The sequence below is a fragment of the Antechinus flavipes genome, chromosome 1 (assembly GCF_016432865.1).
Source record: "Antechinus flavipes isolate AdamAnt ecotype Samford, QLD, Australia chromosome 1, AdamAnt_v2, whole genome shotgun sequence".
Taxonomy (NCBI): Eukaryota; Metazoa; Chordata; class Mammalia; order Dasyuromorphia; family Dasyuridae; genus Antechinus; species Antechinus flavipes.
The window spans coordinates 67,556,095-67,573,304 of record NC_067398.1 but is presented as its reverse complement, the minus strand read 5'-3'; the positions used below and the strand labels follow the sequence as shown (position 1 = coordinate 67,573,304).

At 35.8% G+C, this 17,210-nt stretch overlaps 1 protein-coding gene across 1 annotated transcript; it reads right to left on the bottom strand.

Moving 5' to 3' along the window:
• Window positions 1-3,580: 3,580 nt before the first annotated feature.
• LOC127553422 (pre-mRNA-splicing regulator WTAP-like) lies at window positions 3,581-4,916 on the bottom strand. The gene is given in 1 exon segment (XM_051984116.1): window positions 3,581-4,916. A coding segment is annotated over 1 exon segment (1,161 nt). The 5' UTR covers window positions 4,814-4,916; the 3' UTR covers window positions 3,581-3,652.
• Window positions 4,917-17,210: the final 12,294 nt, after the last annotated feature.

Here is a 17,210-nt window from a genome sequence, read left to right as displayed (position 1 = left end):
GGGATGATTTTCTGTAATCTTTTTGCTAATATTTGATTTAAAATTTTAGCATCAATATTTATTAGGGAGGTTTGTCTATAATTTTCTTTCTCTGTTTTCAGCCTATCTGGTTTAGGTATCAGTACCATGTCTGTGTCGTAAAAGGAGTTTGGTAGGACTCCTTCAATCCCTATTTTTTCAAATAGTTTATATAGCATTGGAGTTAATTGTTCTTTAAATGTTTGGTAGAATTCACAAGTAATTCCATCTGGTCCTGGGGATTTTTTCTTAGGGAGTTGATTGATAGTTTGTTCTATTTTTCTGAGATGGGACTGCTTAGGATATTTACTTCTTCCTCTGTTAGTTTTTGGCAAGCTATATTTTTGGAAGTATTCTTCTATTTCATTTAAGTTGTCATACTTATTGGCATAAAGTTGGGCAAAGTAACTCCTAATTATTTCTCTAATTTCCTCTTTGTTAGTGGTGAGTTCTCCCTTTTCATTTTTAAGACTAACAATTTGATTTTCCTCTTTCCTTTTTTTAATCAGATTTACTAAAGGTTTGTCTATTTTGTTGTTTTTTTTTCATAGAATCAACTCTTAGTTTTATTAATTAATTCAAAGTTTTGTTTTTTTTTTTTTTTTTTTTTTTTACTTTCAATTTAATGGAGCTCTCCTTTTATTTTTAGAATTTCAAGTTTAGTGTTTGACTGGGGGTTTTAAATTTGTTCCTTTTCTAGCATTTTTAGTTGCAAGCCCAATTCATTGATCTTCCCTTTCTCTATTTTATGCAAATAGGCCTCTAGAGATATGAAATTTCCCCTTATTAATGTTTTGGTTGCATCCCATACATTTCAGTATGATGTCTCACCGTTGTCATTATCTTGGGTGAAGTTATTAATTATGTCTATAATTTGCTGTTTCACCCAGTCATTCTTTAGTATAAGATTATTTAATTTCCAATTATTTTTTGTTCTACTTTCCCCTGGCTTTTTGTTGAATGTAATTTTCATTGCATCGTGATCTTAAAAGGATGCATTTACTACTTCTGCCTTACTGCATTGGACTTTTAGGTTTTTATATCCTAATATAAGGTCAATTTTTGTACAGGTTCCATGAACTGCTGAAAAGAAAGTGTACTCTTTTCTGTCTTGATTATGTTTTCTCCAGAGATCTATCATATCTTATTCTTCTAGTATTCTATTTACCTCTTTGACTTCTTTCTTATGTATTTTGTGGTTTGATTTATCTAATTCTGAGAGTGCAAGTTGAGATCTCCCACTATTATAATTTTGCTGTCTATTTCTTCTTGCAGCTCTCTTAGTTTCTCTTTTAAGAATTTAGATGCTACCCCACTTGGTGCATATATGTTTACTATTGATATGACTTCATTATCTATGCTACCCTTTAGAAAGATATAGTGCCCTTCCTTATCTCTTTAATTAGATCAATTTTTGCTTTAGCTAGATCTGAGATCAGGATGGCTACCCCTGCTTTTTTGACTTCACCTGAAGCATAGTAGATTTTGCTCCAACCTTGTATCTTTACTCTGCATGTATCTTCTTGCTTCAGGTGTGTTTCCTGTAAATATATTGTAGGATTCTGGCTTTAATCCATTCTGCTAACTGCTTCCTCTTTAGGGGGGAGTTTACCCCATTCACATTTATGGTTAAAATTACCAATTCTATATTACTTGCCATCTTGTTAACCCCTGTCTATGCTTTTCTCCCTTTTTTTCCCCTTACCCCCTTCCCAGTATTAAGCTTGTGAGCACCACTTGCTTCTCACAGCCCTCCCTTTTTAGTATCCTTCCCCCTGCCTTAGAGTTCCTCCCCCTATCTTACCCCTATCCCTCCCAGTTTCCATATTCCCTTCTGCTTAGCTTATTCCTTCCCTTTTCACTTTTCCCTTCTCACTTTTCAATGAGATGGGAGAAGTTTCACCATAATTTGAATATGTCTAAAATTTTTCTCTTAAAGCCAATTCTGAAGGCAGTAAGATGCCCACTATATTCATCCCCCTCCATTCTTTCTCTTAGATATAATAGATTTCCTTTGCCTGTTTGTTAGATGTAGTACCCCCACTTTACCCTTTTTCTGGTACAATGTCCTTTCCACATCTAGTTTCTAGAACAAGGTATACATGTATTCTGTATACATCTTTATAGCAGAAATATAGTTCCCAAGATTTCTTTTTACCTTTTTAAGTTTCTCTTAAGTTTTATATTTGTAGATCAAACTTTTTGTTTAATTCTGGTTTTTTCATCAAAAATAGTTGAAGTTTGCTTATTTTGTTGAATGTCCATCTTCTTCCCTGGAAAAAAATGCTCATTCTGGCTGGGTAAGTTATTTTTGGTTGCATACCAAGTTCCTTAGCCTTTCAGAATACCATATTCCAGGCCCTTTGATCTTTTAATGTGGATGCTGCTAGATCCTGGGTGAACCTTATTGTGGCTCCTCTATATTTAAATTGGGTTTTTCTAGCTGCTTGTAGTATTTTTTCCTTCATCTGAGGGTTCTGGCATTTGGCCACTATATTTCTTGGTGTTTGATTTTAGGATCTGTTTCAGTAAGTGATCGATGAATTCTTTCAATATTTATTTTTCCTTCTGTATCTATGACTTCTGGGCAGTTCTCTTTGATAATTTCCTGAAAAATAGTGTCCAGGCTCTTTTTTTATCATACTTTTCTGGGAGTCCAATAATTTTTAGTTTGTCTCTCCTGGATCTGTTTTCCAGGTCTGTTGTTTTCCCAAGAAGGTATTTCACATTCTTTTCCATTATTTGATTTTTTTGTTTTTGCTTGACTGATTCTTCTTGTCTCCTCGAGTCATTCAATTCCATTTGTTCGATTCTGATTTTCAGTGAAGTATTTTCTTCACTCATTTTTTAAATATCTTTTTCTAATTGTCCAATTGAGTTCTTTTGTTCTATAGAATTTTTTTTCCATTTCACTAATTTTATTTTATTTTATTTTATTTTTTTTTTTTTATTTACATTATTAAAAATCTTTATTTAGGTTTGGTCAGTACAGGTAAGATATAGTGGAGTCACAGAGCAATCTGCATTAACAGGATACAACAGTTCATAAAAACTGAGTAACTATGCACACAAATTTCTTAAACATTCAGTCACCTAAAGAGAAAATGCACAGATGTATGGTGGAAAAAATTGTAATTAACACTGAAACTACTATGGGACTCCATCAACAATCCAACTTTTAGTGATAAAACTACTGTACTGGGCAAACTTGGCAGTCATAAACCCACAACTACTATGACAAGTCTGAATGTTGCATAAGGATAAGAACAGTATGAGTAAGAATGCCCTTACACAGCACGGGTTCTAGATATACATGGATTTGTACAGACATCATTGTGTTATACTTTGTGGAAATTATTTCCGTTTTCAACTTCACATTAACTCATATAAAAATAACTTGAGCCTACACAAACGTCCTTTTAGCAACGTTCAACGTAATTAACTGTTACAATTTCCAAAATGGCAGAGGTATTGAAGCAAGGAAAAAAAAACAAACAAACAAACAAAAAAAAAAAAACCCACACTGCACAAAAAGGCAAATTGTGACAAAAAGGATGCACTAATTAAAATTGTTTCTGGACAGTATTCTCTCCCAAATTAAATGACACTGTATAAAAATGTTGCTGGAAAAATATTACAAAACTGAGCCCTGTACATTTACACTTGAGTCCAAACCATTCTGAACATGACGGGAACCCACAGTTCGGTTACCTTTCCCAGTCATTGCTTTCTCCTCTTGAGGATCATGATTGGAGTCTGTGTCATTTGAGTGGTGTGTGAGAGAGTTTTCACTGCCCGTGGGAGAGTCTACACTTTCATACCCCGTACTGAGTTGGTTTATATAACTACTACCTCCTCTGCCAGTTCTCTCTTCAGAGTTGTTGGAGACCTTATTACCATTCCCTGGAGATGTAGGAAAGTCATCTTCTGTTGTGTTACCCTCCCTAAAAAATCCAGACCCAGACGTCCTCTGATGGGAGGAGCTGCCGTTACTTGGTCCATTAGCCAGATGGCTGCAGTCTTTCCCCATGACATCTCCCTGATCTAAAGGCTCAGAAGATGGAGTCCTGCTGGTACCTGGGCCTGAGGCCTGGGACTGCTGCTGGTACTGAGCCAACTGCTGACGAGTCTCCTTCAGTTGCTGCTGAAGAACTAGAATGGTACTCTGCATACCCTCTACCTCTTCGTCAAGCTGAATAATGAAGTCATTGAGTTCATCCTGACTGCTCTTAAGTTCTTCACTATATTTCTTCTGTAAAGCCAATTCTGCTTCAAGTTGTGCAATACGTCCCTGGGACAGTTGCCTTCCAAGTTCTTGATTCTCCTGAATAAGCATTCGACACTTCGCCATTAACTATTTCCAGGCACTCAGTTCATTTTGGGCTTGTTCCAGTTTGTCTTTAGTCTGTTCCAGTTCACCTTTCATTTTTAGGAAAAACAAGTTGATTGCTGGGTCTACCATCGTTGATCTCAGTTGGGCAACACTAGGCTGCTGAACTTGTTTGAGGTACTGGATTTGAGTAGTACACTCTTGCATTTCTTGTTCCTTGGTTGCCAGTCTCATCACAAGAATATTTTCTCTTCTTGCAGACTCTTGTTGTTGCTGCTTTAGTTTTTCTTCAGATTCTCTCAAGCCAGTTACATCATTAGAGTTTAAGTCTGTGTACTTGCCCTCCAAAGCTTGTACATATGCTTCATACTGCTTCCACCTTAGTATTAATTCATCTCTTGCCATAACTTTGAAGTCTGTTTCACTTAGTCGAACCTTTTTGGGGAGAGGTTCTTCGTTCGTCATTTTGTTTTCCGGAGGATGAGGCTGCCGACCAGTCGCCTTCGTGTCCAGCTACACGCGGGTGGGTCGCCCGCCCTCACCTTGCTGCTCCCGGTTTGGGGGCGGGGCGGGGAGGAGACGGCTAGCGGCGGCAACAGCCTTTAACAGGGGCTAGCTCAGGCTGCGGGCGGCTTAGGATTCACCTAGCTCCCAGCCCCCCCTCTCCCCCCCCCCCACGGAGCCCAAACTGAGAAGCCCGGAGCGGCCGCCCAGTCGGCCCAGTGACGGGTGTGGGGGGGGGGGGGGGTGGAGGACAGACGTGGAGGGATGGGGTCACGGAGGGAGGCGGGCGCAGAGCGAGGGAGGGGAGAAGGCGCTAATTTTATTTTTTAGAGAGCTATTTTCTGTTTCCAGTTCACTAATCCTATTTTTCAAGGATTTGGTTTCTTTATCCCTTTATCCACTCTGTATTTAAATGAGTGGGATGACTTCTCCAGACTCTCTTGTCAAGCCTCCCTCTCCTTTTCCCATTTTTCTTCTAGCTCTCTTGTGAGAGCCTTTTTAATTTCTTCTATGAGATTCATCTGTGCTGAGGAACAGAGGATCTCCTCCTTTGGGGATTCACCTGAAGACAGTCTGTTTTTATTCTCCTCAGGGTTTAGAGTCTGCTCTCTATCCATATAGAAGCTGTCAAGGGTTAAGGTCCTTTTTCAATTTTTTCTCAGAGAAGAATCAAAAACAAACTAACAAAGAAAAATAGAAAAAAAACTCCTAAATGTAGCCTGCTTTTTTGGGGGGGAGGGGCTGGGTGGTGTTACCAAGCTTCCTCTACAGACTGTGGGGGCAGCAGCGAGGCACTTGCAGGACTGTGCTGCGCCTGCACTCTGAGATTCCTAGAGCGAGATGAGACACTGTGGGGGAAGGGTGACCAGGTCCCGAGAGAGTCCAGCTGTTTGAGGTTGTATTCTTCACCCCCACCCCCCACCCCCGGTGTTTTTAGCTTCTGTGCTGGGCTACTGACTTGCTGTAGGGCAAAGTATCCAATCCTCTAGCAAAACTCCCCCCGCAGAGACGGCAGAGATCCCATCCCACCCTCCTCTGGTCTGCTTGGCTGTGAGCTGCCTGCCATGCTCTTGCTGCCACTGCCTGCCCTCAGCCTGTGCCTGATCTAAAACTGTCCCGGCCCTCTAGCAAAAAAACAGACCTTTCCTGGTGAATTTCAAAGATATCTTCTCTTTGTAACTATTTGTGGATTTTTTTTTTCAGTCAAGCATTAAATCAGAGGCTTGTAATTAAATGGATTCTGAGAGAAAACACGGAGCTTACACAGCTGTGTGCCTCCTCTCCACCATCTTGGCCAGAAGAGGGAGCCAACTCTTAAATCAGCCTTTGGGGCTTTATCTGAAGATGATTTGCTTTTTAGTGTCCTAAGGATTTGAGGTCTGTTCTCTTATTCCCTAAAAACTATCTATGATCAGAGTTCTTTTTGCTTCTTTGATCATTTTTTAAAGATTGACGTCTGCTTTTAAGACAAATGAGATTGTCCCAAGATTCCTCTAAAAAGCAACAGTGACTGCCCTGGGCCAGTATGACTGACTTCCTTTCTTTGTTGGGTGGACATGACCAATTCTCCTGTTATTCTTGGGTTCAAATGTTCACTTTTTGCCTTTTGTGTTTGTATTGGTCCCTCACAGATAATCTGCTGATCCACTGGCTTCTGCTTCAAGGGAGTAACCAACACAGCTTTTTTTTTTTTTTTTTTTTTTTTTAAATCTAAGATCCTCCAGATAAATTCCCTGGTGGGTGGATGCCACACTGCTCTGGATCTCTGTGCTGTGCTTGCACTCAGCTGTCTTCCCATGCCTGACTAAAACAAACCTTTTCTGAAGTTCTTCAAAAATATCTTCTGCTAAACATTTGTTACACTCCAAATATGTGTAGGTTCTGTCACTCCAAGAATAGTTCAGAGGCTTGATTTGGTGTGGATTTGAGGGATTTCAGGAAGAACTCAGATAAAGACCTGTCTACTCTCTGCCACCTTGTCTCTGCCCCCTAGGATTCTTTTTTTTAATCTACTCTACATTTTGTTTCTGTTTTATGGGAGACTTCATCCCATTCTAATTCAGTTATGATTGCCATTACTGTTTCTTTTTTATTATTTTCTCTTCCATGTATATTTTTGTTCTCTCTTGCCACCCATTCTTAGGTTTTTTTTTTGTTTGTTTGTTTGTTTTGTTTTGTTTTTTTATGCACTCCACCAATTATCTTATCTTCTATTAGCCCTTGCCCCCTTCTATTACCTTTTTTTAGTGTTGCTGTCCTCCCTCCTATTCTGTCTCTCCTTGGCTTCCTCTTTCTACACCTTCCTCTTTATAGGTTTAATAAGTTTTATAACCAATTGAATGATTTTTTTTTTCCTAGAGCCAAACTTATGAGATCAAGCTTCAAACAACTCTCATCTATTCCTTCTTTTCTTTGAGTGTAATAAGTCTTCTGCACCTCTTCCTGTGAACCAATTTTCCTATTATAAATTCTGTTTCCTATTTTTTCTGGGACAAATCATTTTACACCCCTTGATATCTTTTTTTTTTTAATATCATCACACCAGAGTCCACAACTTTAGTGGATGTGAATAATTTCTTCTGTCTATCCCAGTGACAAATACAGTTCTCAAGATTTATAGATATAATTTTCTCATCTAGGAATGTAAACTGTTTAATCTTACTCTTTCCCCTGCTTATCTTTTTTATGTTTTTCTTGAGTCCTCTGCTTTTAGATTAAATTTAATGTTTAGTTCTTCTTTTTCCCAACAGAAATGATTGAAAATCTCTTACTTCATTGAAGCTCCATTGCCTCTCCTAAAAGATGATGCTCAATCTCACTAGGTAGGTAATTGTTTATTGTAACCCTAGGTCCTTTATCTTCTGGAATATGATATTCCAGGCCTTCTGATCCTTTATTGTGGAAGCTGCCAGATCCTGGTAATCCTGACTGTAGTTACTTACATTTGAATTGTTTCTGTCTAGCAGCTTGCAGTATTTTTCCCTTGATATTGTAGTTCTGGAATTTCACAACAATGTTTCTTAGGGTTTTCTGTGTGGGATCTCTATATGAAGGTGATCAAAAGATTCTTTAAATGAACATTTCCCCCTCTTTTTCTAGAATATTGGGGCAGTCTTCCTGAATGATCTCTTGAAGAATGTTATCTAGACTCTTCTTTTGGTTATGAACTTCAGGTAGACCAATAATTTTAAATTGACTCTTCTGAATTTATTTTCTAGGCTGGCTGCTTTTCCAATGAGATAATTCACATTTTTTTCCCATTTTCTCATTCTTTTTAGCTTATTTGACTGATTATTCCTGTCACATAGAGTCATTAACTTCCATTTGCTCTGTTCCATTTTTAATGGGTGATTTTCTTCAATTAGTTTTTGTATCTCTATTTCCATTTGATTAATTTTACATTTTAAAGTGTTGTTTTCTTCAGTATTTTTTTTCCTTCTTATCCCAAGCTATTAACTTTCTCATTTTCTTTCTCATTGTTTTCTTCTATTACTGTTATTTTCCTTTTAAATTTTTTTGTGATAACCTCCAAAAAGCTTTTTTTTTTTTTTTTTGAGCTTTAGACCAATTCATATCACTCTTTGTGATTGTTCTGTGGACATTTTGTCCTCATCTTCATTTGTATTTTGGTCTGTCCTGTCACCATAGTAGCTTTCTATGTTCAAGGTTATTTTCTGTTTTATGGTCATTTTCTTTTTTTTTTTTCTTTTGGCATTTTCTTTTATTTTAACTTTTATGGCTAATCTCTATTCCTGTGGTAAAGATGGTACTGTTCCACATGATATGCAGTTCCAAGTCTTGCCTTTGAGCACAGGAGCCCTTGTACTTGCATGAAGAAGCTTTGCCTGCTCTTTTCAGAAAACAGCCTGATTTCTCTCATTTTACCTTCTGTCCTGGGAATGAAAGATGCTCTTCTGATTCAATAAGTGCTATAACAAATTGAATTATTAAGTTGATTTTTCCTTAGAGCCAAACTTATGCGATCAAGTTTCCTGGCTCTACTGAGCCAGGAATAAAAGTCTTAGTTGCTTGTTTGCTGTGATGGAAACATTCTCATCAGCTTTTCCAGAGTTTGTCTGAGCTGAGCTGAACAACCTTTTCATTCCAGTGAGACTGACATTTCTTGAACTTTTTTTTTGGCGCCCAATGTGGAGCTAACAGACCCCCTCAGTGGATTTCAGTGGAAAAGCTCCGATCCTGATTCAAGTGGAAAAGCCTCTGATCCTGATCCAGTGGAAAAGACTCTTCAACCCAGAAATTAGGGTGAGTGCAACAAAGAAATTTTGTTAGAAGAGTTAAAGTAGAATTTCATCTAAGATGGGACAGATATTTAGAAAACATCCTGTTTCTGTTCAAGGAAAATGTGTAGAGAGCATTGTCAAAATTATGGAAAGCCAAGGTTTAATTATAAGTTTACAGCAAATCACTGAATTTTTACAAACTGTAAAGGACATATGTCCTTGTTTCTCTCTTGATAAGGAATTAGATATAAATGAATGGAAATTGGTTGGAGAGGATCTTTGTCAATTCTATGATAAAAATGGGCCTAACTCAATAATTAATACATATAATGTAATACAATTGGCTATAAGAAGTTATTTAAGTGATAGAATGATGAAAAGGAAAGTACAGGAGGAAGAAGTGCCAACTTTACTAGGTGAAAAGGAGGATGAATCAGATGAGAATGGAGTTAATTACAATTCTGAGTATGATACTTCACAGCAGGAGGAATTAGGTGATTCCACATCTCATGACCCTCCCCCCACAATTAACCCTTCATGGGTGGAACAAGGGGGAGGGAGAGAGACAGAAACACAGTCAGCTTCTCCTGTAAAGCAGAATTTGACAAGATTAGAAAAAGCATTAATTAAAGCAAAAAATGAAGGAGAAGATATATCTGATTTTATAAATGCATATCCTGTGATTGAAGAGCTCAACTCCTCAGGTCAAAAAGAGAGAAAATACACTCCTTTTAATTTGGGAAAAATTAAAGATTTGAAAAAGGCTTGCACTCTTTATGGGGCTACATCATCTTATGTGAAGATGTTACTGGATAATTTGTCTTATGAAATCTTAACCCCGAATGACTGGAAATCCATCGCTAAAACATGTCTTGAACCGGGACAAAATTTATTGTGGCTTTCAGAGTTTCATGAATTATGTAGGATTCAAGCCCAACGCAATAGGCAAACAGGACAAATCACTTTTGACCAACTAGCTGATCAAGGTCAGTATGCAGAGAGTTCAGAACAGATTTGTTATCCCATAACAGTATATGAGCAAATTTCTAAAGCTGCAATAAAAGCTTGGAATTCTCTCCCTGGACAGAAAGATGGAAATAATGCTTTCACAAAAATAGAGCAAAGTCCTAATGAACCTTTTGCAGATTTTGTGGGACGTTTACAAACAGCTGTAATAAGAACCATTAGAGATAATGCAGCAACAGAAATAATGACTAGACATTTGGCTAAGGAAAATGCCAATGAGATTTGCAAGAGAATTATATGGGGGCTAGACAAAAATGCTCCTTTAGAAGAAATCATTAGACGCTGTGCCACAGTGGGCACAAATGCTTATTATGCCCAGACTATGATGAACATAGAAAGACAAGGTCCTTCTTGGCAGAGGAATTCTAGAGAAAGTCGTCGATGTTTTCAGTGCAGAAAAATTGGACATTTGAGAGCTCATTGTAGATATGGAGATAGAGTGAGAAGACAGGGTGAGAGAAAACCCAAAACCCCATGTCCAAAATGTAACCGAGGCTTTCACTGGGCCTCTAAATGTATATTGACCCAGAGGAATGAGAGGCAGGGCCCAGCTCTAAAGTATCAATCAAAGGACAGGTGGGGCATGATAGCAGCTGAGGTTACACCCAGAGAGACTTTAGAAATTCAGAACTCTGATGTCATCAACCAACAGAAAAGCAATCAGGATTACAGTTGGGAAGAATACAGGCCTTTTAAGACAACAAGACAATATCCAATGCAAACAGCTCCAATGTAATTACCAGATGATGAGGAGAAATCCCAAAAGTGGTAAATAGAAGAGAATTAGATAGGTTAACTGCTTGGGGAAGAGGATCTGCTTATATTTCCACAGGTGGAAAAGGAATCAGATGGCTAACAATGAGACTGTCAAAAGAACTTTAAAATCTTCAGCTTTCAGTTCCTGAAAAACCAGCAAGAATCACTGGATTCCCTGAGATGAAAAATTGTTGATGAGACTTTTGCAGTACTTCAGGGCTTACAGGAACTATTGGATTCCTGGCACATGAACTAATGGACAATGGAATCCTATTGGACTGTTTCTAGGACTTATGGACATGTGTAAATTTTCAGATTGATTCTTGTTATTTGTTACATTACTACTAGCCTGTGTTATATTGCTATGTGCTCATGTAAATTATGTATAATGCCTCCCATATTGATGGATTTATGTGTACCCCCTCAGAAACCCCCTATGTTTTAAAACAAAAGAAAGGGGGAGATGTTGGAATCCTTACTAACTGCTAAGTAATTAGAGTTGATCTAATCTTACAAGAAGATGTTTTGGGCAGAACCTGAAACAAGGTACTAAGTAGAACTACCCATAATCCCTCTCTCTGGAAGGAGCATAAATAGGCCAATGGGCCAGTCGGAGAGTTCTTGAGAGAGTAAGATGCTACAAGTCGAGATTTCACCGGAATGACATGAAGACTGGAGCTGGCTGGAGGCTGAAGAAAGCAGAGGCAGAGGCTGAAGGACCAGACCTTTGGATTTGGCAACATTCGGAGAGAACTCTTGGAACCAAGCAGAGAGATAGGCCTCTAAGCTAACCGGGCTATATTGGAAATAATAAAAGATCTGAACTTTTATCACCTGGCTGTGTTTTGAGAAGAAAAAGCTCACCACATCCCAGCAGAGTTTTTATTGAACTTTTAAAAAAAATATTATCACATCAAAGGCAACATATACTCATGTCCACTGTCTAAGTATACATGTTCTAATTACCCCCAAAACTATACAATTCTCAAGAGTTACAAATAACAACTTTCTATGTAGGGATGTAAATAGTTTAACCTTATTGAATAACATGTTTTTTTTTTTTTCTTCCTGTTTATTTTTTATGCTTCTCTTGACCCTTCTACTTAAAGATCAACTTTTCATTTCAGTTATGGTCTTTATATCAGGAAAGTTTGAAAGTCCTATCTTTCACTGAATGTTCATTTCACCCCTGAAACACTATTTTGGTATGCTTTGATATATTACTATTAATGGTATCTAAAATTAAATTAGAATCTTGTTGTTTTTCACTTTAGAATTTCACTGCTTTCTTCTTATAAACTTCATTCTCTTAATTTCTTATCTTCCTGATATAAGGAAACCCATATTTTTAAATATGCTTCCTCAAAGTTTAGTCCATACCAAATTATTATTTATCTGAGGATTTGGGCCTAGAATTGAATTAATCTCTGAGATGAAAGCATAGTTGTACAGCCAAGTCTACTAGAGAATCAAAGCAAGAATCACATATCCTGAGTCCCACAATCAGTTGTAAGAAGATAGTTAATTATTGTATATGTATTCTAATCAGACATTACTGATCACAAACCATTTATTTTTCCACAAATGCAGTAGGAACACCATCTCCTTTATGGTATGTTTGAATCTTCAGAGTTTTATCTGATCCTCCATGGACAGATGTTAGTCAAAGTTCACCAGGAATTTCAGTTTCCAAGAGTCTACTTTATTTTTTCCAAAATCAGTTTAGCCTACCAATACTAAAACTCCGCTTAAAGTGCCCACTTTATGGCGCATCTTCATCCTTTCTGCAACTCTTTCAAAAGTTTTCTTCACCATCTGGAAACTTCCAACAATCATTTCCTTAAGAATTCAATATGACTATTTCTCTTTCTATTTAATTCTATCGCCAGATGTCTAAAAGCTCCAGGAATACTTATCAATAACATCAACAAGAATAATTTCTTTTGTAGCAAATTCAATTTTCATGTCAACCAGTGTATGGTACTAAGGTAAACAGGATTTTCCATAACTCAAAAAAAAAAAAAACTAGCTTGTGTGTAATCATATGACATCCACTTCAATGTGGTCTATATTAAATCCAAGTAAATATCTTTTTGTATCAATAATCTGTTCTTCAGACCACTGTGGATTATTGTGGGCATCATCCTTAAAAATCAACTATACTTTACTTTAATGAAACTTGTATCCTTTGACATCAGTAGTTTTTTTTTTTTTTTTTTTTTTCAGTAAAAAGTGAGTGGTAATTCTTATCCATATCCCTAAAATTAGAATATTTTCACATAGAAATGTAATAAAAACTTTCATAATTTTGGTAAAAAGTAGTTTTGATACCTGCTTTCTTGTAAATACTTGAAAATATACTTGTTAGTTTTGTTTGAGATTGCAAATTTCTGTCAGGAGGTTTTGTTTGTTTGTTTTTGGTTTTGGTTTGTTTTGTTTTTACTAGCTGCATTTCTACTTGTATTCTGGTTTTTTGGTCACAATATAACATTTGAACACAACACTAGAATTATTTTGTTTTACTCTCTTACAGATTTTCACTAATCTTCTGTATTCTGATAGTTGCAATTTCTTTTGCTGCATCAGTGACTAACTGATAACAACAGGAACCTGAGGAGGAGAAACAGTGTTGTATTGATTGTCACTGTCTCACAGGATCATGAGTTTTTACTTGACAAATTTTAATTTTAAAGGAATTAGTATACATAATAAACTTTTGTAATTCCTTTCCTTTTTAGCAAATTCTTCTTTTAAAGGAGTTGCATTCTTAAGTATATCTCACCCCCAATTTGGTCAATTGCATTTCTTAACAAAATTTCTTAGCAAATATTTTCTTCTATAAATTTTTGTCTTCCCTTTTCTTGGCTATTAACTGTCATACCTCTCATTACTTGCCCCCAATTAACTTTAATCTTTCTTATTTGATTTTTAATTTTTTTTTTAGTTCTTCCAAGAAGGTTTTACAAGGTTTCAGGACAATGCATATCCCCTTTGAAGTTTCACATGTTGAAATTTTGGCACTTAGTTCTTCTGAGTATGGATTTTGATCTTTTCTTTCACCATATTAGTTTTCTATGACTAGGAGCCTTTTGTCTTGCTTATTTTTATCTCCTTTCATAATTTTGAAAGTGGAGCTCTGGGTCCATGATTTAGAAACAAAAGAAGATATTATAAGCAAATTAGCAGAATAAGGGGTAGTGCACATTTCAGATCTGTGGAGAAGGGAGGAATTATGCATTTCATACTGCAAAACTTATAATTTCAATTATATTAATCAAAAAGTTTTTATACAAACAAAATCAATGCAGCAAAGATTAGAAGGGAAGTAGTAGGCTGTGGGACAATTTTTACAGCCAGTGTTTCTGATAAAAGTCTCATTTCTAAAATATATAGAAATTGATTCAAATTTATATGAATAGAAGTAATCCCCCAATTGATTGGTCAAATGATATGAACAGACAATTTTCTGATGAAGAAACTAAAGCCATTTCTAGTCATATAAAAACGCTCTATATCACTATCATTTAGAGAAATACAAAATAAGACAACTCTGAGATATTATTTAGCACTTCTCACATGGGTTAAAATGAAAACAAAAGGTAATGATTAATGTTTGGGGGTTGTGGGAAAACTAGTACATTAATCCATTATGGTGGGGTAATGAAATGATCCAATCATTCTTGGAAAGCAATTTGGAACTATGCACAAAGGGCTATCAGACTGTGAATATTTTTGACCCAGCAGTATCTTTACTGGATCTATAATCCCAAAGAATTCATAAAAAATGGAAAAGGTTCCACTTATGCAAAAATGTTTGTAGCAGCAGTTTATGTAGTGATGAGGAAGTGGGAATTTTGTGTATACTCATCAGTTGGGCAATGGCTGAATTAGTTATGGTATATAAATGAAATGTCTCTAATCAGCAGGATGATTTCAGAAAAAAACATATAATAATATGTGATACTGAGTGAAATGAATAGAAAGAAGAGAACATTTTCCAAATTAATAACAAGATAATGTGATGATCAACTGTTTGAACTTGGGTCTTTTTAAATAAACGAGGTGACTAAAGGGAATGCCAATCCATGTGTAATGCAGTGTGATTTTCATCCAGAGAGAAAATTGGAAATTGAATGTGGATCAGAACATCATATTTTCAACATTTTTGTTCTTGTTTATCTTTCTCATTTTTCCCTTTTGATTTGACTTCTTTCTCTGTGTGATGTATATGAGATTGTGTTTAGTAGATTACACATTTTAAACCTATATCAAATTTCTTGCTATCTTGGGAGGGAGAAGGAAGAAAAACTTGAAATAAAAGGTTTTGCAAAGGTAAATATTGAAAACTATCATTGCATGTATTTGGAAAATAAAGTACTGTTAATAGTGAAAAAAAATATATCGTTGAGCTCTACTCTTGTAGCACAGAAAAGACTTTCTAAAGTTTCTTGTGCTGGGGGCCAGTGACCTTGTCACTGTCATAATGCACTGGGAATAACTTGTGATGAAAATGAATTAACATTGCAAATAGAAATCTGCAATACTTGTATATGAACCCATTCTCTATACAATATTACTTATAGATTTTTGGTTTTCTCATATTCTGTAACATTGTCATATATTGCATTTGAAGCATATTTAAACTTTTTTTATGTGATTATACTATGCACATTTTGTAAGCTTACAAACAAATTAAAAATTAAAGACTTTGGGATTGATTTATTTTGTAGACTTATACTAAAGGACATACAATTGTAGATCTGAAACAATTTATATTCATCCACTCAGTTATTAACATGAAAGTTAGTGTGATAGAATGCCATCCTTGGAAGTAAGAAGATTTGTATTGAGATTCTGACAGATAATGTTATAAAATGCAGGTATGCACAGGGACAAAGGTGTTTCCACATAAAACTTTTCTATAATAATGAAATTTCTAGACCTTCCCTTCTTCCCCCCCAAAAAATGAACAATTTACTTAGAGACCTACATCTGACCAGAATATATTCTAATTTTTGACATTCCACATTGTAGTCATGAAATGATATTTGGTATTTACAAATTGCTAGGAAGTCTTAGTATAGAATTTATGCCAACTTTATTTTTGTAGTTGATTAGCTATATTAATACATTCCCATTTTGTTTTCTGATTTTTCTTTCATTTCCAGACTCATTTTCCAGTTCTGCTCAACTGGCAAATTAACCTTTATTGTAAATGGTTGCATTACCTCTGCCTTGAGAGAACTGTTTCTTACTACAGCTGAATATTTTAAATCTATATACAAATTGGCAGCAATCTATCTAGACTCCAATTTCCATACTTAGTTTTGTCATAGTAAAATTAAATGTGATTAAGAAGTCTGTGCTTTGTATTACACTATATCTTTCTATGCCATATTTCTTACACAGCCTATCTTTCAAATATTAAAATTGGATTATCAATTCATTCTTATAACTCAGGGGTATTAAATTTATATGCAAATGTCACAATTTCTGATAGTCTTTACTTATCTCATTTCTCAGAATATGATTTTATACCACAGATACTACACATAAGCCTTGAGAAAAAGGAATGGCTTTCTATAATTACTTTTCATTCTAGAACAGTAGAAATGTTAGATGAAATAGAATTCAATGCTATTCTTGACATCTATATTCACCTACCTAACTCTACAGCCATTCCACCATAGACATTTCACAAAATTTTGTGAAAAATTTACAAAATGAAGTATCAGAGTTGAGCCAAGCAAACTTATGCTATCTATTTTCAGAATAGCAGTCAAAAACAAAACAAAATGAATGGTTAAAAATAGTATTTACATCAGAGTCACATGACTTGAAGTATTTTCGAGGTATAATCTTCCATTTTTCATTGAAGTTTTTTTTTTTTTTATTTTCAAACCAAATGGATGGATAATTTTCAACATTCATAAATGCAAAACTTTGTGTTTCAACTTTTTTCCCTCCATTTTCCCCACCCTCTCTCCTAAATGGTAAGTAATTCAATATAAGTTAAACATATGCAATTCTTCTATACATATTTCCACAATTATGTGTGCAACACAATAGATTAAAAAGGAAAAAAAAGAGAAAATAAAATGTAAGCAAACAATAAAACAAGTGAAAATACATTATTGTGATCAGTCCTTTCTCTGGGTGTAGATGGTTCTCTTCATCACATGACCACTGAAACTCTTCTTCTGCCACCAGTCAGCCAAGAGGAAAATATTCTTTCTTGCCTCAGAGAGAGGGCTTCTGGCGTAATTCCGCTGAAATCTCCCAAAGTGCTCTGTGTCTGCACCAGAGTGCTCTTCTCTAATCCAGCTGAACTCTCT